The sequence below is a fragment of the Dunckerocampus dactyliophorus genome, chromosome 1 (genome assembly GCF_027744805.1).
Source record: "Dunckerocampus dactyliophorus isolate RoL2022-P2 chromosome 1, RoL_Ddac_1.1, whole genome shotgun sequence".
NCBI classification, from domain to species: domain Eukaryota; kingdom Metazoa; phylum Chordata; class Actinopteri; order Syngnathiformes; family Syngnathidae; genus Dunckerocampus; species Dunckerocampus dactyliophorus.
This window is the reverse complement of record NC_072819.1, coordinates 30,193,817-30,218,026: the sequence shown is the minus strand read 5'-3', so window position 1 is coordinate 30,218,026 and position 24,210 is coordinate 30,193,817. Positions and strand designations below refer to the sequence as shown.

Here is a 24,210-nt window from a genome sequence, read left to right as displayed (position 1 = left end):
TTAGCACTCCTGCATGATCTCTCTTACTGCTACTGTGATTATATTCATCACAACAAGGTGCTTTCCGTTGATGCCCTCGGCCCTGCACTATGTTGTCATGCAGAAGTTGCATAAAAAATGGAACATGCATTTGCAGCATTTGAAAACTGGAGCCCTGCTGGCTTGTTTGACTGTGCTCTTATTTGGATTCAGGCAGCTCTTTGCTTTTATTTGCTGTGTTTGTGCTTTATATCTTGGAACACACCATGTATGAATAAACACTAGCAGGCAAACAGATGCAGGAGCAATTTATGTTTTGGGAAATTACAATGTGCTACTTTCGTTCTCTTTATCTGGCTCCCCTCTGAAGGATTACGCCACCATGCAGTTTTGTGCCAACAAACTGGACAAGAAGGACTTTTTTGGAAAGTCAGACCCCTTCATGGTCTTCTACAGGAGCAATGAAGATGGCACGTAAGTTTGTCTTGTCTTTTTAATCAGTGGGGGATTCACGTTTGCTTATGGAAGCCAGGTAGTAGGGGGACAGACTTTAAAGGGAGGGGGTCAATGGAATTAGACGGCGATCCCTTGAACTCAGCAGCATACAGACAACTTTATCCAGGCAAGATCTCAAAGCAGATTCAATTTTATCCTCAATGTCCTCTTAAAGGTGTGAGTTAGCAGCACTTTAAATCCCTGTTGACCTTCATCTCCAGGTTCACCATATGCCACAAGACAGAAGTCGTGAAGAACACTCTAAACCCGGTTTGGGAGCCCTTCTCCATCCCCGTGCGAGCGCTCTGCAACGGAGACTATGACAGGTAGGCAGTATGATGACGCACGTCACCAAATGCACAAACCCTCAAGTGGAAACTCTTTTTTTAATGTGAAGGTGTGTCAAATTGAGATGACACTGATTTTCTGTCTGCTGCTCAAAAAGACCATCACTGCAGGCCTGTCTCTGTCAACATAAGTGAATAACCCAAAACTGATGACATCAGTTCAAACAGTTTGCAGCTGCAGAGGCCTGCTTCTTTTCTTCCTTTATTCCCTTTGCAGCAAAAGGGACAACTGAGCAGCATGGCAGGTTTTTGGCAGGATAATAAGAAACATGGGAGTTGCTGTATGCCTCTTCCATAGATGATGACATGTGGCTGGGATAACAGCTCTGTGTGTGTAAGCATGACAGTGTGTGCCAAGACAGCTACAGTGTGTATAAGCGGTCAAACTTTGCCCCCCTTTAGCATGCCGGGTGTCAACAGAGGATCTTTTCCTCCATTCTGCCTTTGCTCACCTGCAAGTTAATTGGGTCAGACAGATGGAGGGAAGCCATGGGTGATGTCTTTGAGGATTTAGATGGGGCAAGGTAGTTACTGTGATTAAGGACCTTGCCTACTTTCCAACTTAAATGTGTTTTGTTTCTTTAATGCAGCCTTTCACTGCAAATGGAATCAAATATTTTGGTTAAAATGTAATGGTCCTATTTATGACATGTTGTTCTTATCCACTATATCGACAATTGCATCTGAAGTTTTTGCTATTACATAGTAATAGACTAAGAACAAACGACTTGAAGAATGTTGGTCATTCTGTGATAACAGCAGTTACGACAGAGACGCTCAATACTGGCCTTTTAGTGATGTTCCAAATATCGATATTGTCCAGCATTTACTGATATACTGATACAGTACTTGGCAGCAATTCTTACAAATGTCAGGTCACTTCTTGTGTAATGAATGAACACATTATTCTTCTTTTACTGTAATGCCACTGGATCAATGTTACGGCAGTAAAACATGCACAGTTACGCCACACATTCAGGCCACACTTTTCATTCCGAAAATGGCTTTGCCACATGTTTTTTAGAGAAGTCCTAGGTCATTCAAAAAGAAAAAATCTTGCCCAGTTTCACCTCTTTTCTTCTGTTTGCACATATTCCGACAGCCAGGCCACCTTAAAAGAACCGTTTTTTTTACTTCGTGATTGGATGTTGCACTGCCGATTCATTTTGCCATAATAGAGGGTTAGCAAGCAGCATTTAGCTTTCTTAACTTTGCAGCAGAATTGCTATAGCTAACCTGCAAAATGGTGGCATATACTACGTAACACACTGTTAATGAACTGATTGGCTGCGTAAGTAAATACATATACACTCCTGATCAAAATCTTAAGACCAGTTGAAAAATTCCTAGAATTTGCATTTTGCACATTTGGATCTTAATGAGGTTTTAAGTAGAGCTAGAATATGAAAAAAACAAGAATGGGGAGTGAGACCAAAATTACTTTGAAAAAGTAATTTATTGAAAACAAACTGAAAAACTGAAATAGGCTGTTTATCAGCTGATCAAAAGTTTAAGACCACAGGCTATAAAAGCCAAGGTCTGCTCAAAATTTTCATTTTCTGTCAGGCATTCACACTGTCATGCCCTCCTGATGGCTAAAGCTAAGAAGCTTTCTGTGGAGCTGCATAAGCAAGGCCTCTCGCAGCATGCCATTGCTGCTGAGGTTGGGAGCAGTAAGTCAGTCGTTCTGAATTTTTTGAAAGATCCTGAGCATTATGGAACAAAAAAGTCAAGTGGTAGAACCAAAAAAATCACACCTGCGTTGAGCCAGAGGATCCAATTAGCTGTCCATCAAGACACAGGGCGGTCTTTGACCCACATTAAGGCCCTTGATGTGCCGACTGCAGCGCAATAACCATCAGACGGCATCTGCAAGAAAACGTTTTAAAGAACAAAAAACAAATTCAAAGACCTCATCTCCTTCAACGCCACAAAGCCGCTCGTTTAGACTTTTAAAGGTGGAAAAAAGTTTTATTCTCTGATGAGAAAAAAATGTAACCTTGACGGTCCAGATGGCTTCCAACGTTACTGGCATGACAAGGAGATCCCACCTGAGATGTTTTCTACCCGGTACAGTGGAGGGGGGTCCATCATGATCTGGGGTGCTTTTTCATTCAGTGGAACACTGGAGCTTCATGTGGTGCAGGGTCGTCAAACGGCAGCTGCTTACGTGCAGATGTTGCAGAGGTCATCCCTCATGACTGAGGGCCCTCGTCTGTGTGGTAACAGCTGGGTTTTCCAACAGGACAACGCTGCAGTTCACAATGCTCGCTTGACCAAGGACTTCTTCAGGGAGAATAACATCACTCTTTTGGACCATCCTGCATGTTCCCCTCATTTAAACCCAATGGAGAACATTTGGGGATGGATGGCAAGGGAAGTTTATAAAAATGGCCATCAGTTCCAGACAGTTGATGCCCTTCATGAAGCCATCTTCACCACTTAGAGCAATGTTTCCACTAGCCTCCTGGAAACACTCGCATCAAGCATGCCCAAACCAATTTTTGAAGTGATTAACAAGAATGGTGGAACTACTCATTACTGAGTCCTACCGAGAAAATTTGTTGTTTTGGTTTTTTGTTATTTTTTGAGCGATGGTGTTATGAATGAAAGATAAATCGTGAGATGCACTGGGACACATCATCAGTAATGTTCCTGAGTTCATCGGGCGTTTTGGGTCTTTCAACATCATACGCCGTCACCCAGGTGACCCAGCCTAGGGTTGATCATTCCCTGGCTTGTGTCCCAGAGCATTGGCCCACAGATCGCTCCTCCTGATCCACAGCCACCTCGAGGCTCTCTCTGCTGCCTCCATGGTGGACTTGATGGCTTTTCGTTTTGCAGCCCCGGTGATGCCAAGTAGTCTGAAAACCTTGCACAATGAGCGGCCAGCAAAGCCCCTGCACCCTACTTCAATGGGCTCGGATTGTGCCTTCCACCCTGCTCTTAGGCATTGCTCAACCAGCCCCTGGTGCTTTGACCGCTTCCGCTCGTTTGCCTCCTCCTACGATCCTCCCATGGAACTGTCAGTCCTAACAGAAGCACCTGCGTTAAAGAGACTGACGCTAGCACGATGTCTGGCCTCAGGGAAGTTGCTGTAATGTGGTCTGGGAACTTGAGCTGCTTGCCTAGGTCAACTCGGAGATCCCAGTCCATTGCTGAGGTGAGATAGCCAGCTAGTTTGGGCTGTGGTAGTGGCTGCTCTCCAGCCCTGACAAAGGCGATGTTCCTCTTGCCAAGCTGTTGCCTGTGGCTGATGTTTTTGGCCACGGCCTTGGAGATGATTTCAGCAACAGTCTTCAGCACCTGGTCGTGCCTCCAACGGTAACGGTAACGCTTTTGAACAGCTGCTTAGGATGTGCTCCAGAGAGCCTTTCCTGGAGCACAGGGCACATGCTGGAGAGACACCCATGCCCCAGAGATGGAGATTGGCTGGGCTGGGCAGGACATCATAAACAGCACGAACCATGAACCCGATGCGCTGGGGTTCTACCTTCCAGATCTCAGACCAGGTCACCTTCCTCTCCAGCACCCCCTCCCACTTTGTCCACAGCCTATTTCAGTTTAATTCTTTTTTTCAATAAATTACCTTTTCAAAGTGCTTTTTGTCTCACTCCCCCTTCTTGCTTTTGCATATTGTAGCTCTACTTAAAACCTCATTAAGATCCAAATGTGCGAAATGCAAATCCTAGCAATTTTTCAACTGGTCTTAAGATTTTGATCAGGAGTGTCCTAACAGGATCTCATCATTGGCTGGACAGTGTTGGTCATTTGTGTTATATGTTGTTTTATATGTTGTTACTGCTTGTTGTCACCAGTCACTCACTGAGTTGCATTGTAAAATGGTACAGAATAAATTGTTATGTGTTTATTTAATTTACAGTTCAGGTTGGAATGTATTTTGTGCACTGCATGGATTTGCTGTGCGCTGAGAACGAGAGAGCAGTACGTGATTGCGCAGCGCGTAGCTTAAAGGGAACTTTGCAGTGGATACATTTCACAAATACAAACTGCAAAATAAGGCAAAAATTGGAATATGCAATGTAAGTTGTAGAAAAAAGTTATTTATTAATATTCATTTTTCATTTTTGTCTCAACAAAATAGTTATACACATCATGACCAAACTAAAATGACATATTCTACTATCAACAAGTAATGGAGGTTAATACATTCACAAATGAGAATCCAATTAAATATTGCTGGCAAAGACTCAATTTTGAAAGCTATAAGAACAAAGTAAAACCGAAAAGTATGAAACTCTGAACGAATGCAATTTTGGATCAATTTTTTATGCTTTAACACGTCTACCATTGCTTATTATTGTGCTGTAGGTACGCTAGCTGCGTGTCTCTGAGTGATTCTTCCTGAGGTGTGATATTAGATTAAAAGCATTAAAGGAAGATGCCTCGCTCTCCGCTTACCGCACTCTACAATCATTGCAAATTCCATATTTACAATCTGTAGGTGAACCGTGGACACACCGAGCTTGTAAGCTTGTTGCTGCGTGGAAACAAGACGTCAGCACTCGTTCACCAATTTCCTTATCTGCAGAAAACCTGATACCAATATCTCATTTTCATCTCAATATCAGCCGGACAATATTATCGGACATTCCAAGTTGGCTTGTTTGAGGAAGGGATGTGAAATGTAGACTGAAGCAAATGAAAATGTGATTCAGAACACTAACATGTTTAATGAGATTTTGAAAATAAAAACTAAAATGTGCAGTCTGTCTAATTTATTATCCATTTTTTGTAAAATGTGTGGGCACCCAGAGAGAAATGCCAAAAAAGGGTATGTTTAACACATGCTACATTTAGCTTACCCCCATACGACAGTATTATACTCCACAGTCTGCGCTGGCTTACACTGTTTCCTTCTTCTTCTGCTCTTGACTAAAATTCTTCACCTCACCACTAGCAGACACCCTCTCAGAGACCCCTTCTCCTCACTTCTTGTTAGGTTGAGTGAGACACAGTTTGCCGCTGCTCAACTACTGACACATTTCCATTGTCAAAAGGAAATTGTTGAGCATTGTAACATTTTCCCACATGTTAGCTTTATTATTGTAGTATTATACTTTGAAGTTACTACTTTACTGCAGCGGTTTCTCTTTCTTGTGGCCCTCGGTCTCCTCGAAAATAAAAAAATACCTCTCTTTACCGCTACATGAGACCCCTAGTCGTCTCGTTTTTGTTAACATGTTTTGTTTTGTTGGATGAAATTACACATTGTTTTTGTTGTACTATTTTGAAGTTAAAAAAAACAACCAGCCGAAACCGAGGAGAATTTAGCTGAGCCGAACTGTGCATTTCATTCACTTTGAAGGGGATTCAAATAGAAAATCGTCCAATTGCTCTGTCCGTGTCTTGTATCATCTTTCCTATGTGAATCTATCAGATCTCTTGATAGCCATCAAAAAGTGAGATCTCTTATTTCCACTCAAACATGTGGAGGTTCCAGAGACAGAAATGGAATTGATCTGTGCTGTATCTCAACTCTTTTGATGGTATCACTTTGTAGTTCATGATCCCGATAGCTCCTTAAAAATGGTTGGACAGGAAATTGGCGTTGAGTGACACATCAGTGGAGAATAATCTGACCCGCATTACCTTAGTGTCCAAACACATTCACGTTTTTGTCAGCTAAGAGCACACACATGAGTTGGAGGTGTTGTCATTCTGAAGCTGTGTTACAACAATATTCAACAAGAGACCACGTCTGGTTATAATTGATTATTCATTCTTTGCTGCGAGTTACTGTGAGTTACCTTTATGTTTTGGGCAAGAGAAATGTGTTACACGCAGACAGAATGAGTTCAGGTTGGCCAACAAGGGCAACCTGCATCATGCTGCCTCCTCCTTGACCTGCTGAGACATGATTGACAGCAGCAAGTCACTGAATCTTCCATGAGAGAAATCCAAAGAAAGGAATGTCTTTGCTTATTCCCAGTGAATTTTCACAGGCTTGCTCACTGGGTTTCTAGCGTCCCCAATTAATTCCAAAAACTTGTAAAATATGCTTCTTCCAATGAGGTGGTTTTCTATCTTTGGCATGTGTGAAAACACATCCCCCAAAACAGCCGCCCCTAGTTTTTTGTTAGGCATCTCCCCTGACTGGGCACCAACTGGGTTCACGAGTCAAGGAACATAATCACAATAGATTTATAATGATGACACATAATTGGCAGACTTTATTATATGTCCTTTGCAATTATTTTCACTATTGTATTTTAAAAGCTGGCCAGCCCCAAGTTAAATTTAAAGTTGCCATATTTCACAATTTTTCAACAATTTTAATTAGGGCTGTCATGGACTAAGGCTTTTCATCGTCTGATTCGTTTTGTTCTTAGCCGAATAATATTAAAATTGTTTTTTTGTTGTTTGTTTTTGAGAGCAGAGCTAATGGCAATCCCGACAAATACACAGATTTTATTTGCAACTTCTTCCGACTCAAAGAAATATGCTAAAAAACTCAGATAAACAAATAAACATAGTTGGTGTGCAACAACAGTACCTTAATTTATTTAGTGACATCGAAAGCACGAACCGAAACACGATCGCTGTCGGCACACATCGGAAAAGCAAACATAGAATAGGAACAACATGGTTTGAAAAACAAACTTCCAAAACGTTCAGTTAGCAGCCCAATTCCTTGCATTAATATTCACTGTACAGATATAAAATACACTTGGTATGACAGCCTTACCTGTCTTATATGATATTCATTGATGTTCAGTGATGATCCAATGATGTTGATAGCCGTGTGATATGTAAGAAACTGTTGACACAAGTTCTGGAGTCATCTTTAACCTTTGTAAAATACTTCAAAATTTTGGATGATTTTTTTACTAGCCACTACAAGCAAATAAGTCTGTCGACGGTGACGGTCTTCCTAGCATTCAAAGCTAGGGCTCAGCTCCTTTGGATTGTGCCACTGAAGCGGGTGCTTTTATTACGCAATACTGTAACAAGTTACACGCTACATTATGTCTGGGCTTAGAAGAAAGCGAAGTATATGTATCATATGGATACATTTCACGTGTGACAATATGAATAACAAGAAACTCTGTAAACCATGTGAGCGATTATCACCGGTAAAATAAAACTAGCTTGAAGCGACTTCTGCAGGTGAGTCATCCTGATAAGTGATGACAACGGACAATGTGCACAATAATAGATTATTATGTTCATATATTATGTTTACTGATGTTTCTATTGCTAAGAAAGAGCAGAGTTGTATTATAGATGCCGTATGCGTTATGCAGAGTTGAATTATTACTTTGTATTGTAGTTGTACTGTGTCATATTATTCACATAATATTAATATTCAACACCAGAAAAAAAATATTTAAATGTTTTTTAATTTAAGGTAAAATAATTTAACACTAAGGTTTGTGTGAAGTTATTGACTTCCTGATATAGTCATTGACAGCATGTCTACTTTTTGTTATTTCTTTTATTATTGATATGCTTTGCAAGTAGTCTAAATAATGGTGGTTTCAAGGAAACTTTAAAGATGCCATATCCTTGATACTTTATATTTTAGTTGACTAAATTGTAATATTTTGTCAACTAAAACCAGACTAAAACTAAATCAATTTAGATGACTAAAGTATGACTAAAAGTGAAAATACATTTTAGTTTAAAAAAAACTAACTAACACTAAATTAAAAACTGCTGTCAAAATTAACACTGGTGAGGAATAAAATTTTTAATCACACTTAGTGGTCATAAACAGGCTCTGTGGACATTTATTACTGTTACAACATCATTAAAAAGTCGATGAATAGGGGACGTTGAAGATTGCTTGTGAAACTTGCAGTTAATTACTACAGTAACTTACTTTTCCTTATTGTGTCAGACATGCCAACCCCGATAATGTGTCCCCTTGTCCACATGACAACATAAAAAAATGTTAATTTCACTATACACTTGTTTTTTTACAGGACAATCAAAGCGGAAGTGTATGACTGGGACAGAGATGGAAGGTGAGAGACACACGCGCACACCCGCATGCGCACACACAATCGCACACAATGGATGAAAATATAATTGACACATTTTCCTCACACTCTCTCAACCAGTCATGATTTCATTGGTGAATTCACCAGCAGCTACAAAGAGCTATGTCGAGGTCAAAGCCAATTAAACGTCTATGAGGTGAGTGTACACAGAAACTGTGAACAAACGCAACCATATGTTAATGGCAAATGTGTATGGATTGTATTTTACCCTAAATTCTGAACAATTGAGCCGCACGCACCAACTTTAAACGGAAAAAAATGTCTGTACTTTATGTATGCCACAATTGTGTATAAGCCATAGGTGTTCATGTTGTAACATGGGATGTTTACACACAGAAAGACACACTATAAACCTCCTACCTACACTCGATAGTGTTACTCGATAGCTCCGATGAGTGAGACATGAGATGCTTTTTTTCATTGAGTTCAACAGCTACCGCAGTCCAAGCAGAAGCTTTAGTAGTTCTAGATTTGGTCAAACTTACTAAAAGGAAAACTGCACTTTTTAAAAAAAGTTTTGCCCATCATCCACAATCCTTATTTGAGACATGAACACACGTCGTTGTCTTTTCTGTGCATTCTAAATTGAGAAAAACTGCTAGCACAAGGCAGCTAACAATGCACGTAATGGAATTCACCTAATCCGCCTATGAACGAACGATACTCTTGTCAACAACAGCAATACAGAGAGAGCCTTTGCTATCACTAATCATGGCAGACTGTGTGAGAGTCACCAAAGACTACTATTTCCTCCTACTTTCTCTACCGTCAGGTAGAGAATAACCTTGCTGGGTGCCAGGCAGATCCAGCTTTAGTGAAACATAAGCCATTCTCATAGCGTTAGCATGCGGCTAAAAGTTTCATTTACAAAATAAAACCATCATGAAACAGTCACTCACAATGTCCGCGCTCACTGGGATGCCAACTGATGGGATGGCTCTCTCTTTAAGCGTAAGACATGTGCTACCCGTTGAGCTGCTAAGTTAAATTAAAACTCACAGGCGATGCAGCAACTCCATTAGTTTACTTACGTTGCCTCTCGGCAGTGGCATGAGGCGTTGTGAGTGAGGCACTGTGAGCGAGGCACTGTGTCACTTAATGTCGTGGCTGAGTATTGGCCATTGAAACATATAATATAAATATATGAAATATGAAATACCTTAAATTGTGTACTATGAGACGCTACTTTTTTCACACACTTTGAACCCTGCGGCTTAAACAATGATGTGGCTAATTTATGGCTAAAAGAACTACAGTTCCCATGATGCCTACAGTGCAGATTCAGGAAGTAGTGAATTGGAGTAGTCAAGCGGACATTAATATCATGTTTTGAAGTCTTAGGCAGCAATCGTGTTTTACTCTGACAAATCTGAAAGGAAATCTGAAACACATTTTTTGGGGAATTTTGCCCATCATCCACAATGCTTATGTGAAACATGAACACACGTCTTTCTACGTGTGTTCTAAAGAGAGAAAAACGGCGAGCATGAGGCATAACATTGCACATAATGGGACCCACCTATTTCGACTATAAAGCCTGCAAAAACGGCAACAATGTTCCATTTTTACATAATGTGACCTACATAGTAACCAAGCTACAGCGACATTGTTATTGTAGGAGCAAACACCAAAGAACTACTTTTACCCCGTAGTTTGAGAAAACGCAGCGGTGTGGCAGTTGATGTGCATAAGCCATAAGCAGAAACAAATAATGAGCATAAATAGACAAAGAAAAGGGTATTTTGAATTGCAAGTTTAGCTTCAAAGCCCTGGCAGAATGCTGTCGCTGTGAGTTCAGTTGTCACGGAGTGCGTCGAGACTCAAATGCCAGACAGAAGAGAGAAGATACTGGACTACAGTGAAGTACAAGCTATAACATGACTGCGCTATGTTATATTGGCGCAGTTCTACTTCGGTAAACTACTGACTTTATTTTTTGTAACTTCTCAGTATTTATTTTCCTAACACACCGTTTTGATTTCACTCATTTGTTGGGGTTTTTGGAAACCTTTACTTGTAATATTAGTCAGAATTATATTTCCTGAGATTATTTTCTTGAAGAGAATGATATCTGATTAATAGACAGTTTACCTTACCAACGTCTACTCGTACATTTTGTTTGTTTTTATACATGGGGTCCATTTTTTGTTGAGCTGTAAAAACACAGAATGTTTAATAAACAAAAAATTGCATGAAGCACACATATTATCCAATCTCATGTTGATAGGTGTATTAAAAACGTTCAAATTATCTTTCAAATGTACGCCTATTATAGATAAAAACATCTTTCTATCTGCGATTAATTGTGATTAATTACAAGTTAACTATAGACAACATGCGATTAATCGCAATTAAATATTTGAATCTATTTACAGCCCTACTAACAACACAATCTAGTAATACTGTAGTTTTAGTTGGCACTGGTGTAGGATGTTCAGCAAGCTGTCTGAGTTTCGTGCAACTTTAAATCAATCTTTATTTCTCGGTGCAGAATAAAGAAATTGGTTTGACTTGTCGACAAAATCAGTTTGTACTTTGCTTGTGTGAGGTCATGTTAACCAACGTTTAGTGGTAGAAACTCTCCAGGTCATGGTTATTTGAGCAAAGCTATTTGAAATGAGCATCCGGCTTTTTCTGTCCCACTTGCCCTATTCGGTATTAAGCTCTGGCGAGGTTAAGTGGCGGGGCAGACTTGATGAGCAATGGGGTTTTTGTAGCGAGAATACAAATGAGCATGCAATGATGCATGATGCTGCATATTAGAGCTTGTTTTCGCTGCTCCTTGGGATGGTAGTGGGGTCTGGTGTTAATGAGATTCCAATCAACGTCTGCTCATTAAAACACTCCCCATGACAAATTTGCCTCATAGTGACAAGCCAAAAGAATGCATTCCCTTAAAGTGCGAAAAGTCTCCATTGAAGTCTCTGCATCAGTAGCAATTAGGGCTTCAGTATCATCCTCAAGGACATCACAACAAATCTGGGCGTGGTCACTTTACCCCTGAGGACAGTGGTTGAATTAGACATGATGAATGAGTAGGGATGCCAACCGTCCCCTATTTAGAAACAAATATATAGAGCTGAAAAGGGACACACTTTGTCCTGTATTACTGTGAGAATCAAAATCATTTGTAAAATGTCAATGGAATTTATGAATAACAAGGCACATTTTGCAGCAAACTTATTTCCAGCGCTTTCGTGCTTTGTAACCAAAACCAAAACCAGCACCTTCACACATGAGTTTGACAATAAAGTCAAACATTGGTTTTGGAATGCCCCGGTTTTCACATGATTCGGTTTTCGATAAATATTTTTGCCAAAGTTTTCATACTCTGTCTTGGTTATCGTACACATCATTCCACACAATCTAATGTCCAAACAAAGCACTATGCGTTAACAACTCACTCTCCAACAAGGTGTCTTACCTGTTTTTCAGAGAGTTGGCAACCCTATGAATGAGTGGCATGCAGATTTGCCCTTTCACACTGCTGACACCACAAAATAAGCTACAGCCATTGCCCTTCACCTTGATTTTTGTTAGAAACATCAAACACAGCATTTTCTTGATGTGATATTTACCGTAGCATTGCTCTTGAGTCACTGGCATATTTGAATAGGTCTCTGGTCTTAGTGGGTGAGCGACAAAGCAATTGTGAGCAGAGCCACCCTCCTTACACACAGAACATGCGCTGTGTCGGGTCCCATGATTTTAGGGAGGTCCTATTTTGTGGGGGCACATTCTCTGCAAACGCGTCGCTGTCATTAGGCGTGTATAGAGCGGTTACTTTGTCCTCCTTCCCCACTCATCCATCTCTTATGTCCCTGCAGTGATCCCATAGTCTGTGCAATGTGGAGTAAACAAAGAATCTTAGTATAAAAATAATTGTAGGGGTGTTATTTCATGTCTACAGGAGTCAAATAATAGCAAAATTCGTATTTAGAAAGTCATAAACAAGTTTCTATGCTCTAACTACAAAAATATTCAATTTGTTAAAATTGAACCCTACTGTCTGCGTCGGGCCTGGAACCAATTAACCGAAATGAACGAGGGACTACTGTACTAATTCAACAGTGACAGTGCTTAGTAACAGTCAGTACTAGTTGTTGCACCAGAGCACTACAATGCTGCCTAGTGCTAAAATAAAATCTGGTTTTCAAAAAAGGAAAGAGAAAAAGGAGATTAGATAATACTACTAACGTTTCCAACTGTGCCTTGAAAAATGTCCCGTATTTAGAAACAACATTAGACATTCTGTTTTGAGTTCAAAAGGCATGCACTTGTCCCTTATTGCCGTGAAAATCAAAAATAGTTTCTAATAAGGCACTCAATGCTCTTTCTTGCTCTATAACTAATTTGAGTTTTTATTCTGTTAATTTTGCACTAAAAATAATTTATTGAACAATTTGTTTCTCATGTATTTGTACTACTCCAAAACATGCATCAAACTAAATTCCTGTTCAAAATTCCAAATACAATTCTACATATGGCCCCAATTTGGTCAGGTGCAGCCCTGTTTGTCAAACACCGCTCACCACCACTCTACTATTTGCACATTTTCATTGTTAAAAGGAGGTACAGTGGAACCTCGGTTAAAGTCCGCCCCAGTTAGCAAGTTTTTCGGTTAACGTAGAAATGTACACCACAGTATTGCCTTGGTTTGCGTGCATTTTTTGGTTAACGTACAAAATGGCGCGTGCCATGTCGTGTTATTAATACACTACATGAGACCAACTGTGTTCTTTTTTATCAGAAAATGTCATTCCTTGTTAGCAAACAAAAATAATCAAGTCAAACTAAATATCACAATGTCACAAAATAATTAAGGCCACAAAATTAGGTCATGATATCAAAGAGCGCACACAATGTATGGAAATACACATTTTAAATAGTTTGGATTTACACATGGTCAGTCAACAGTAATATCAATTATCTTTAATTATTATTCAATTATTATCAATTATCAATTATCTGATGCATCAATTTGATTTTTTCCAAATAAAAGACAGGTCCAAATCAGATGCATTTGATAAACTGTTCATGACCCATCTAGATTGGGTCCACCATCAACTTTTAGGTCCTCAACCACCAGAATCACTACGCTACAGTATTATAATCCACGTACTTTGCTGCAGCGGTGCGATTTCTTGCTGCCCTCAGTCTCCTCTTAGATAAAATGCATCCCCTCACTGTGGCAAACAACCACTGCTGAGATATAAAGACAGGAGACCATGACCTACTGACTGGTCATTTCTGAGTATTTTGAGCTACATGCCCAAAATGTTACCCTATATTACCCCTTAAGCAATAACAACCATTATCTCTACTAATCTGCCTGCCATGCTTATTACAGTGATGGTGTACTTTTTGTGTATGCCTCCATTATATGTAACTGCATAGGTGAATTTGTCACTATGTAATTCACAGGTGCTCCCGCCTCCTTGAATAATATGTATCTTGCTGTGAGGCATGATCAATGCTATGCTATCGGATTAGGTGTATGCTCCATTACCCTTACCTTCATGGAATAAGATGGCAAAGATGTTTTTATTACTCGCCTCGGGCTGCATAAAAAGAATGATGTAGCAAGTTCACATGATCATTATCCTACTTTTCCATTCTGCCTCCGCAATAGGTGGTGAACGCCAAGAAGAAATTAAAGAAAAAGAGATACATCAACTCCGGAACAGTAAGTCCTGAGTTCTGAGATAAATCTCACAGGAAGTCTCCACTAAATGGATTGCACACAGCAGCTCAGCCAAACTAAATGTTTTTATTCCACCCCCAATGTCAGAATTTACAATGCAGACAATGATATGAAACATTTGGCTGAATTTTGTGGTTAAACATTGTACTAATCCATAATGAGCGCTGTGTCTGAGCCCAAGTGTGTGGTGATGAATGCTTGTAATTGATATATCCATCCGTGCACAGCCACATGCCGGATTGTGATGATGACATTAAACATTCTGTCCATGCATCATGCTCATTCTACATGGATGAGACATTTTCGGGGTGGTTTGCACAGAGGTCAACTGTTAATGTGTTAATGCAGATTGGTGGCTTTCACTCGCTTTAATTACCAAACATAAAACAAACTGTTTGGGCTCTCTGTTTTGTCCTCCCATCAGGTGTCCTTGTTGGCATTCAACGTGGAGTCAGAGCACACATTCCTGGATTACATTAAAGGAGGGTGAGTTCTGTGTGTTATCTTGTAATTGTTCTAGTTATACTGTACATAGCTATTCTGTTATTACATGGATCGGTTTGCGGTTTGCAAGTGTGAAAACAAAAGTTCATGTTCTTAAGTTTGTAGACAGGGGTTAGTGCCTATTTTGTTACATGCATACATGCATACTATGAAGCAACTCCTGCTTAACCACTTTAAATCCATTGCAATATATCACTTTTTATAGTAAATTATATCATTATGAATACGTTTCTCATGTTTGTGGAATGGAATTTGAAATATGGTTGGGGATGATGAGAGAAATGAGAGAAGAGAGACATTTTCAGTTATTGCATTATACGGAGCATTGGTACATAGCCAATGAAATGAAGTTGACATCTTACTACAGGTGCAAATGTAGTCATATTTACAGCAAAGTGCATGTGGACATTCAAATATTCAAAGCTATACAGTAGTTAAGATAAAGGCTGCTGTATGCTAACTGAAAAAAATGTCCCATAAGGAATAATACGAGTCCAATTAATTCGTCCCAGACAACCAAGAATGTCAACGCAAATTACTAGACTTACACATTATAAAATTATAGAGCCATTTTAGTTATAGCAGAAAACAATTGTCACTCTTACACCACTTTTATTTTGATGAAAGACCTTTATAGACAAAAACAGCAATGACAAGCAGCGAGGGAGGAGGAGAAGAGATATCCAACATTTTGCAATAAAGACACATTAACTGTATTTCATTTGGTCTTGTCTGTAATGCTGTCCTTTGTCAGCTAGTTTTGGCCATTGAGTCTCGAGCATCAATGGGAACCGAAACTAACATCCTGATTCTCCCAGGCTCGTTCAAATTTTTTTATTTTGATTCCTAGTTTTGATGCCCAGTAAGAAGAATCTGGCAAGCACCAACAAAGAAGAAGCGGCTACATTGTTTGGCTTAACTTCGGCTCAGTGCAACATTTACATTAAACACCTCCATATTGATGGTGTAAAAATGCCCCGTCTTTGAGGCACTATGTTGGACTTTCTCTAAGCAGTCAAAATCAGGGACGTCACAGAGGGTTTCAGGATGCCCTCTGACGTCGTGGAAGTTCTATGTAAACAAAGGATAGAAGCCAGGATGCAGGATGCAAGTTTATTTATGGAGTTAAAATTATGCCAAAACCTCACAAACACACAAAACATATCTTACTCACACCCAACAATTCACAAACAAACTCAATGTGGTTTACAAAAACAAAACATCATTCACAAAATAATTCATTTTGTTTTGCAAACAAGAAACATACCTATCAGACAAATAAATCTGCATCAGAAACAAATACAGCCTATTTTACACAAACAAAGAAATATATTTCATTAATTACAAAAAAAATATCCTTCGAGTATACAAAAAAAATACTCTGGCGCAATCTTACTGTTGTCACGTGACTTTTGGCACTAATCTTCCCACCTTGCAGTTCCACACACAAATGCACTCTGATTTACACACAAATGCCAGTAAACCTTCTGAGAAATGGGCTGTAATTTGCACACCACAACAGCAGTTGGTGGTGTTGAGTAAATTTAGGCTGCCAGAAGGATTTAAATTTTATTAATGTTGTACACAACACTCTATGATACATAATGAACCGAGTGTGTATGCGTATTTGGGGGCGTGGTCGCAAGTGTCACTAATACAAGTAGAATGAGCAGAACAAGTCAGTAAGATGCGTAAAAGTGTTGATGTCACTACTCGGATAAGTTCATTCTTTAGTGTTGTGGTGATGGAGACCACAATTTCCCTTGTTAATATTCAACTATGATCGATTTGACAGCTGTGATCTTGGTATTGTGTTGGTGCCCTCGTATAAATCAATGTGAGGAGCATGGTTTACTACGGGTTCTCATTTTTCGCTTATGACTTGTTTTGCTCATTCTGCTTACATTAGTGACACTTGCGACCACTCCCCCAAATACACATACACACTCAGTTCATTATGTATCATAAAGTGTCACTTAGGAACATTAATAAAATTAAAATCATCCTGGCGGCCTTAAATTGAATCAACAATTGTGGTGTGCAAATTACAGGTCATCAGAAAGTTTACCGGCATTGTGTGTAAATCAGAGTGCATTTGTGTGTGGAACTACAAGGCAAAGATTAGTGCCAAAAGTCACGTGCCAGTTTTTTGTAATTGTAGAATTGCTTTTTTGTACTTGAAGGATATTTTTTTGTATACATGAAGGATTTTTTTTGGTCAAATTTGGATTATTTGGGAATATATTGTTAAAAATAAGATGCCTTGTTTAAACATAATCAAACAGTATGACAATTCTTAGGACAATTATGATGCTAAAAGTGTGTGTCTTTCAAACCCCTGATACAAATTATGATGGCAATTATGATGACTTGTTTAATACCCATGTAACATGGCTATGACATGCATTATATGATACTAGGTGGTTGTACAAAGTAAACAATTGGCAAATCTAGTAGGCAACAAAAAGTACTATGAAGACTATTCAAACCATACCGCTGGTATGTAACAACTATTACCTTTTTTTTAACTAACAAACTGTAGTAATGAGTAGTAATTTGATGCTATTCCTCTTGGATTCAAAGGTTATCAATGTAACATGTGCTCCTGTCAATAGTTGAAGTGTGAGGAAAAAAAAAACCAAGAAAATATACTGGATTTGAGTTAATAAAGCTCAACTCTACAATCTTCTCAGCCTTTTCAAGTGCAGGCTGGCATAAGTCCTAAAGAACTTGACAGTTGATAACCAGTTTATAACCACGGAGCAGTTGTTGGATGTAGAAGTGGAGAAGAAAACTCCAAGCCAAACTGCTGACGATCAAGGATCCTATAAAATGGAGGATTCACCGTAAAAGGGGCTCAAGAAGCAGTGGGCCACTGCTCAAGGCTCCTTCACAAGGAGAGTTAACCTTATTCACAAACGAGCAGACAAGATTACGGAGATTAGTTCCGGAGAGAGTTTGCTCGACTCTATAGGGACCATTGTAAAGCAATGGGAAGCAAAAGATAGAAGGCCGAGCTCCTTGAAGTTGATCATGCTGATGGAAAGGAAACCGTAGCGCTCGAGCAGCACTTGGAAGAAGAAATGGAAGAAATCAACACAAAGATTACAGAAAAAGATTTTTGGTCAGGCACACTTCTTGGAAAAGTATATGGAAGAAAGTCTTCTATCTGTAATTTAGAAGAACCAAAAAGGGCTGCGACATCGTTTAACAGCTACCCCTGTCTGACATGAATTGAGATGACTTTAGAACTCACCTGGACACGCTTGAGAGACAGGTTGGGGAAGCAAGACAAGCTATCTCAAGAGTGGGAAATGTGGGCACCATGGAATAAGTTGAAGGAAATAAAGGCAAGGGTCAACAAAATACGAAATCCCAATTTCGCACCCCACGGGCTGAGAAAGAGAGGTTAGTGACCTACGCTGTTGAGAGAACACAAGCATTTACTGAAACACCAACCTTAATGAGGGACTCTCAAAATTAGGAACCTTTGAATTGTGTCTAAGATGCCACGACGAAGAAGAGCACTGTGATAAGGCGTACCTCTGCAACAACAAGTGCAGAAGAGACCACCATTACTTCCTCTGCCCTAGAAAGGAGGACAGTGGAAAGAAGAGGAAACCAGAATTGTCACCAGAGTGAAGAAAGCCTGGTCAAACTTGTCGCCCAGAGAGATCAAAGAGGCCTGAAAGTTTGTGTCACTCAAGGGTGCCAAGGAAACCCAGAAGGCTTTCACAAGCAAATCAAGCATTTGAGCACTAGTGGCAGAAGAAAGGGCAGTGCGAGTGCAACCTTCACCAATCCCAGCTCAGGCTGTAAAGATTAAAGCAACTTGTATACCCATGTTCAGCGGTTGCAACAGGAAGTGCACAATGGACCACCATAACAAGTATCTTCCAGAAAACGAGGACAATCTGATGAAGGAAAAAGAGTTCCTCAACTGTGAACTTGCCAATCTGCAGGATAAGAGTGTAAGGATTGAGAAACAAAAAAGTGAAGAGAACATAGTTGCTGAATTGTATCACCTTGAATTGGAGCTTGACACTCAGGACAAGGACTTTCAAGAACAGAGTCCTTGAGAAAGGAACTAAAACTGCTTAAACGCTGATGTGAGGAGAGGGAGAGGAGAGGGAGTAGGGAAAGAGGAACTGAAGCCACCACCAGTTCTTTAAGAACATAAGGGCACTGAAGACAGACCAACTGGTTGCATTGTTCAGGCAGTTAAACAATAAAGGACCTACAAGAAATAGTTCAAGGACAACTTCAAAAACACAAGGTTCTTGAAGGAGACAACCATGTGAATACCATTCTGACGACCTCTCAGGAAGGAATTCAAGAACACCAGGTTCTTGAAGCGGTTCAAGAACACAAGGTTCCGAACGTATCTGATATCTTGACATCTGCCAAAGTTCATGAAAGACTTGACAAAACCATTCTAATGATCTCTGAAGTAGTTCAAAAACATGAGGTTCTTGAAGTATCTGATATCTTGACACCCCCAACCTCTCCCAACAGTCAAGTGGAACTTGATAAAAACCATTCAAGAGATCCTAGAGGCGGGATACTTTTTTGTATACTTGGAAGTATTTTTTTAGTCATTGCTCAATCGAATTTGTCTTATTTGGGAATATATTGTTAAAAATAAGCGTCACATGACTGTACATGAGTGTACGAGTATTCATCAAAAAGTGACCATTCTTATAACAATTATGATGCTGAAAATGTGTTACTTTAAAACCCCTGATACGAATTATGATGGCAATTATGATGACTTGTTTAATACCCACGTGACACGCATTATATGATACTAGGTGGTTGTACAAAGTAAACGACTGTCAAGTTTAGTAGACAACAGTACTACAATTACTACAAAGACTATTCCAATATTATTGTCACAACTATTCAAAATGATTGTAACAAGAAGATCGGAGAGACCACTGGTATGTATTATATTATCTTGACTATATTACATATTATATTTCCTAAGTTACTAACTTTATTAATGTAGTAATTTGATGCTATTCCTCTTTGATTCAAAGGTTATCAACCTAACCTGTGCTACTGTAAAGTGTGAAATAAAAGTCAAGAAAACCTACTGGAGTCGAGTTGATTAGGCATCTACGATCTTCTCAGCCTTTTCAAGTGCAGGCTGGCATAAGCCCTAAAGAACCTATCCCTTTGTATGTGTAAAATATGCTGTATTTGTTTCGGAAGCAGGATGCATTTTTATACGTATGCATATTTGCAAAAAATGCATTACTTTGTGAATGATGTTTTGTTTTTGCAAACCACACTGAGTTTGTGAATCGCAGGGTGTGAGTAAAACATTTTCTGTGGAAGGCTTTGGCATGATTTTATCCCATGTTTATTTCATTAAAAGTCAAGAGACCTTCTGCACACATCCAGCCTTCAAAATAAGAGCGCTGTTGCACTACATCCTGCTTACTTGTGGTAAGAAAATAAGGGTGTCATATAAAATATTTTACACCAAAATGGAGGCAGCAAAGTATACTAGTGATAATTTGGGAGCGCAAGACCCATAGCTCATAGACAAATCATTTACAAGTTGATATTCTGCACCCAGAAGGTAAGTGCATGTTTAAATGACTGCAGCATCACAAACATTTGGAAATGTTTTTTCATGACCTTTTTAAAAGTAAGCATCTTTTGTGAAAAAGAGATCCGAGAAATTCCCCCAAAAGTTTATAAAAGTTCATATAAAAAAAATTCATGGGGAAGTTCAGACAATTCATCCAAAAAGAACTCTTTTTGGATTAGCGCCCTTATTTAAACCATGCAAACATTTATGACCCTGCCTCTTAAAAGCATCGGAATTGAGAATTGTTAGGAACGAAAGGAGGAATTGGAATAAGAATCTGAATTGTTCAAATTCAAACAATGCCCAACCCTAATGTCGGCCTCCTTTCTCTGGTGTCCTCTCATTGGGTGAAAAGGCAAAGAATATTTAGTGTCCTTGTGGGGTCTGTAGTGCGGTGTTCCCCACATATTTAATGGACTATTAAGCACACGATATCCTAAAATATTACACTCTTAAAACAGTACACTCTTTGTTGTTCTGAAATCATGTGTTCATGCCATTGGGTTAAATTTTAGTAAGTTCAGGACAAAGTTTGGGTAACTTTGGGTGCGCCTTGTAAATTTGGTTATTTTTTGTTTCTTGAGCTCCTGTGATTTCTTCTTAAAAATGATCTCTTTTCCTGCATGTACTTCTGGCCGGTTTCGTCTGGACAGGGGTTCACACGCCTTTCTGCTTTTCCTCTTTCTCACCTTCATGACCAAACCAACTTGGCATTAGTCTCAATTAGGGATCACAGGGTCTAAAATCTGTAGGCTAGCTCAGCCAGGCTAAACGTTGAATTTATTCAAGTTTGTTCAAACTTTCTCAGGCAACAACAAGCACAGTAGTCAGTGCTGTGACTAATGTGTTGACACTGAGTTGAAAATCGGTAATGTCACCTTTAATGGAGTAATCCCGTAAATTCAAAAGCATTACTTTGTGAGCCATCATGTATTTCACATCTCCTCCACTGTATTGTGTTGCAGAAACACTTTTCCTCAATTTCTGCCCTGCATTTCATAAATGTGGGATGGTCTCCAGTGTGCTCTTTTTGGAGACAAACCTGTCCACAGCTCAACTGCAATGAAAATGATAAAAGACAGACAAAGTTGTAATTAAGGCCAGACAACCAGTTACACATGGACATGTTTCTTAGTGCCCTGGTTTTAGTTGTCCTAGATCTGTCTGATTTGTCTCTGTCCAGGACACTCACACACTGTACGCACTCATACACACCTGGAATAACTGTGCTTTTATCCCCATTGCTGCATCCCTCTGGTCCAATTTGTCCCACAAAGTTTGAGCAATTCTGGAGTCCAATTTTAAAATGTCAAATTCATACTTTCTCAATACATGCATACCCAATGTTCTAGCTTAATGGTTGACTAGGAAGTTTAGATTATGTTAGATGTTACGGGTGTCCTTTAGAATGGTGCAGAAGGTTGTTTCCTTGATATTGTCAAATATCTAATTGCAAAAAAATGTTTAAATTAAAAATGAAAGAAACTAATATAAACAGATGCTATTCTATTTCTTTCCACCATAACTGAAAGCCAATTTCTGACTAGCCAATTTCCTATTATTACTCCATTATATCATTAAATCAGCATGTAAGCCTTCTGCACACATTGCACACAGCGTGATGCTTCACTAAGTGCTTTGAAGTCTACAAGGAACTGAAAGTCTTGAAGCAAACCAAAACACTCTAAAGCTTTTAAAACATCAAATTAAATAAAAACTGTCATTTCTTTGTTGCTGAAGACGGAATGCAAAATGTTAAAAGCCCACTAGGTTTTCTGCTTGGTTTCATGTTCGTGTTGAAAGACAGTGAATAATAACTTTTATTTTAATCATACCATAGAAAATAAATGATTGAATGAATTTTAAACATACTTGCCCTTGCCACATAGCGGTATAGAGCGGCTTCACAAGTTTAAAAAATATATTATTTAATAAATCATGCTGTTTTGTGGTTTAATATTGTTTATTATTAGTAAAAAATATGCACATTTTACATATTTTATTCCGTAAATTAAACCATTTCAATCATAAAAATGGCTAAAATACAAATATAAGGCATTGAGATGCATTCAAAAACGTGATGCTATGTAGTATACTATACTGGTCACTCGCTGTCAGCGGTGTTACTGTAATATTTGGTGAGGCACACACACATCAGACTTGATCGCCGGAACAACAGAACTTTTTTGCAGGTTTGAATTATCCATAACCCACTCGAAGCTAAAAGTCAACTTTGAACCCCCGACGTCACTTCTTGTTCTCCACACGTCCCGTTTTTATTGCAAACCATTAGCATTATTTGAGCATTATTTATGTCTTCAGTGTCCTATTTTTATACTATAATGGGTAATACGAGTGTAAGGGTGACTATAGGGGTGTTATTTCATCTTTAGAGGGCTCTAATTATGTTAAAGAACGTATTTAGAAGGTTGTAAACAGGTTTTCTATTCTGTAACTACGAAAATATTCAATTTATCAATATGGAATCCTACTTTACGGAAATTCACATATAACTGTCGGGTCTGGAAACAATGACAATAAACAAGGGATTACTGTACTGTACAGTATTTATATATATTGTATACATACATACGCAGTTAATAGTTAATAGTCCCTGTCAATATTGGCATAACAAACTGTTGTATTTTACCCTGTGGCACATTGAATCTTGGGATATCAATAAAGATGTGAAAGGACTATTCTCAGCATTGCTAGTTTATTCAGCCGTCTTTGATCACACACCCAACACCAACTCTTACGATACTTGGTTTACACAATACTGCAGTATCCTGTAAGGTACATTCTGGGAATGACAATGTTACACAGACTAGTCAATTTGCCACGTCATCAAAAAGTAGGAAATAAAAACTGAAGGAAGCTAATGTTGCAAAAGGCTTTTAAGTGTTAACGAAATAGAGCTCACAAACGATTTAAGATGTTGAGAAGTTGTTGGTGCAGATACCCTCCTTTCTCGTACCTTCCCTCCTCCTTATCGACTTCTCGCTGTCTTCACAAGAATCTTCAATAAAAGGTAACATGCTAAATGTTCATTTATCCATTCTATACGTCATTTATAATTATTTCACATTGTGTTCTGTATGTAAAACTATAATTATTTTCTATAAAATGTATTTTTTGTTAATATTTAGGGTGTGTGGAATGGATTAATTGGATTTACATTGCTGAAAAAATTTCTTCATTTTGTCTTCTTGTTGAATAAGTTAGTTTCTTATATTTCAAGTTTTTTATGTATACACTGGAATCTTGATTAGTGTCATTAATTCGTATCAGAAGGTCCAACTCTAGCCGTAACGGACGCTAACAGAATCAATTTTCCCATAAGAAATAATGTAAATACAATGAATCTGCCCCAGAAAGCCAAACATGTTAACACACAACACTGAAGATTGAAGACAGGATTCTTGAGTGCTTCCAAAGACATGATGTGGCAGCGAGATCAAGACACACACCACCTTCCTGTTGTGCCATTTATTTATTGATTTCAATAGTGTTTCTCACCTCAATAACCCAAAACAGAGCTAAAGAAAGTAGGAA

At 38.9% G+C, this 24,210-nt stretch overlaps 1 protein-coding gene across 5 annotated transcripts in view; it reads left to right on the top strand.

The window, feature by feature from the left end:
• cpne5a (copine Va) overlaps positions 1 to 24,210 on the top strand; it is a 125,613-nt gene that overhangs the window by 62,357 nt on the left and 39,046 nt on the right. For 4 of the 5 annotated variants that reach the window (XM_054774178.1, XM_054774169.1, XM_054774161.1 and 1 more), the window contains 6 exons: positions 350 to 453; positions 696 to 800; positions 8,771 to 8,812; positions 8,909 to 8,984; positions 14,481 to 14,534; positions 14,977 to 15,038. In XM_054774178.1, the coding sequence (XP_054630153.1) occupies positions 350 to 453; positions 696 to 800; positions 8,771 to 8,812; positions 8,909 to 8,984; positions 14,481 to 14,534; positions 14,977 to 15,038 (443 nt within the window). Of the gene's footprint in view, positions 1 to 349; positions 454 to 695; positions 801 to 8,770; positions 8,813 to 8,908; positions 8,985 to 14,480; positions 14,535 to 14,976; positions 15,039 to 24,210 lie in introns of those variants that run through there. The other variant, XR_008570097.1, reaches the window with a different exon arrangement.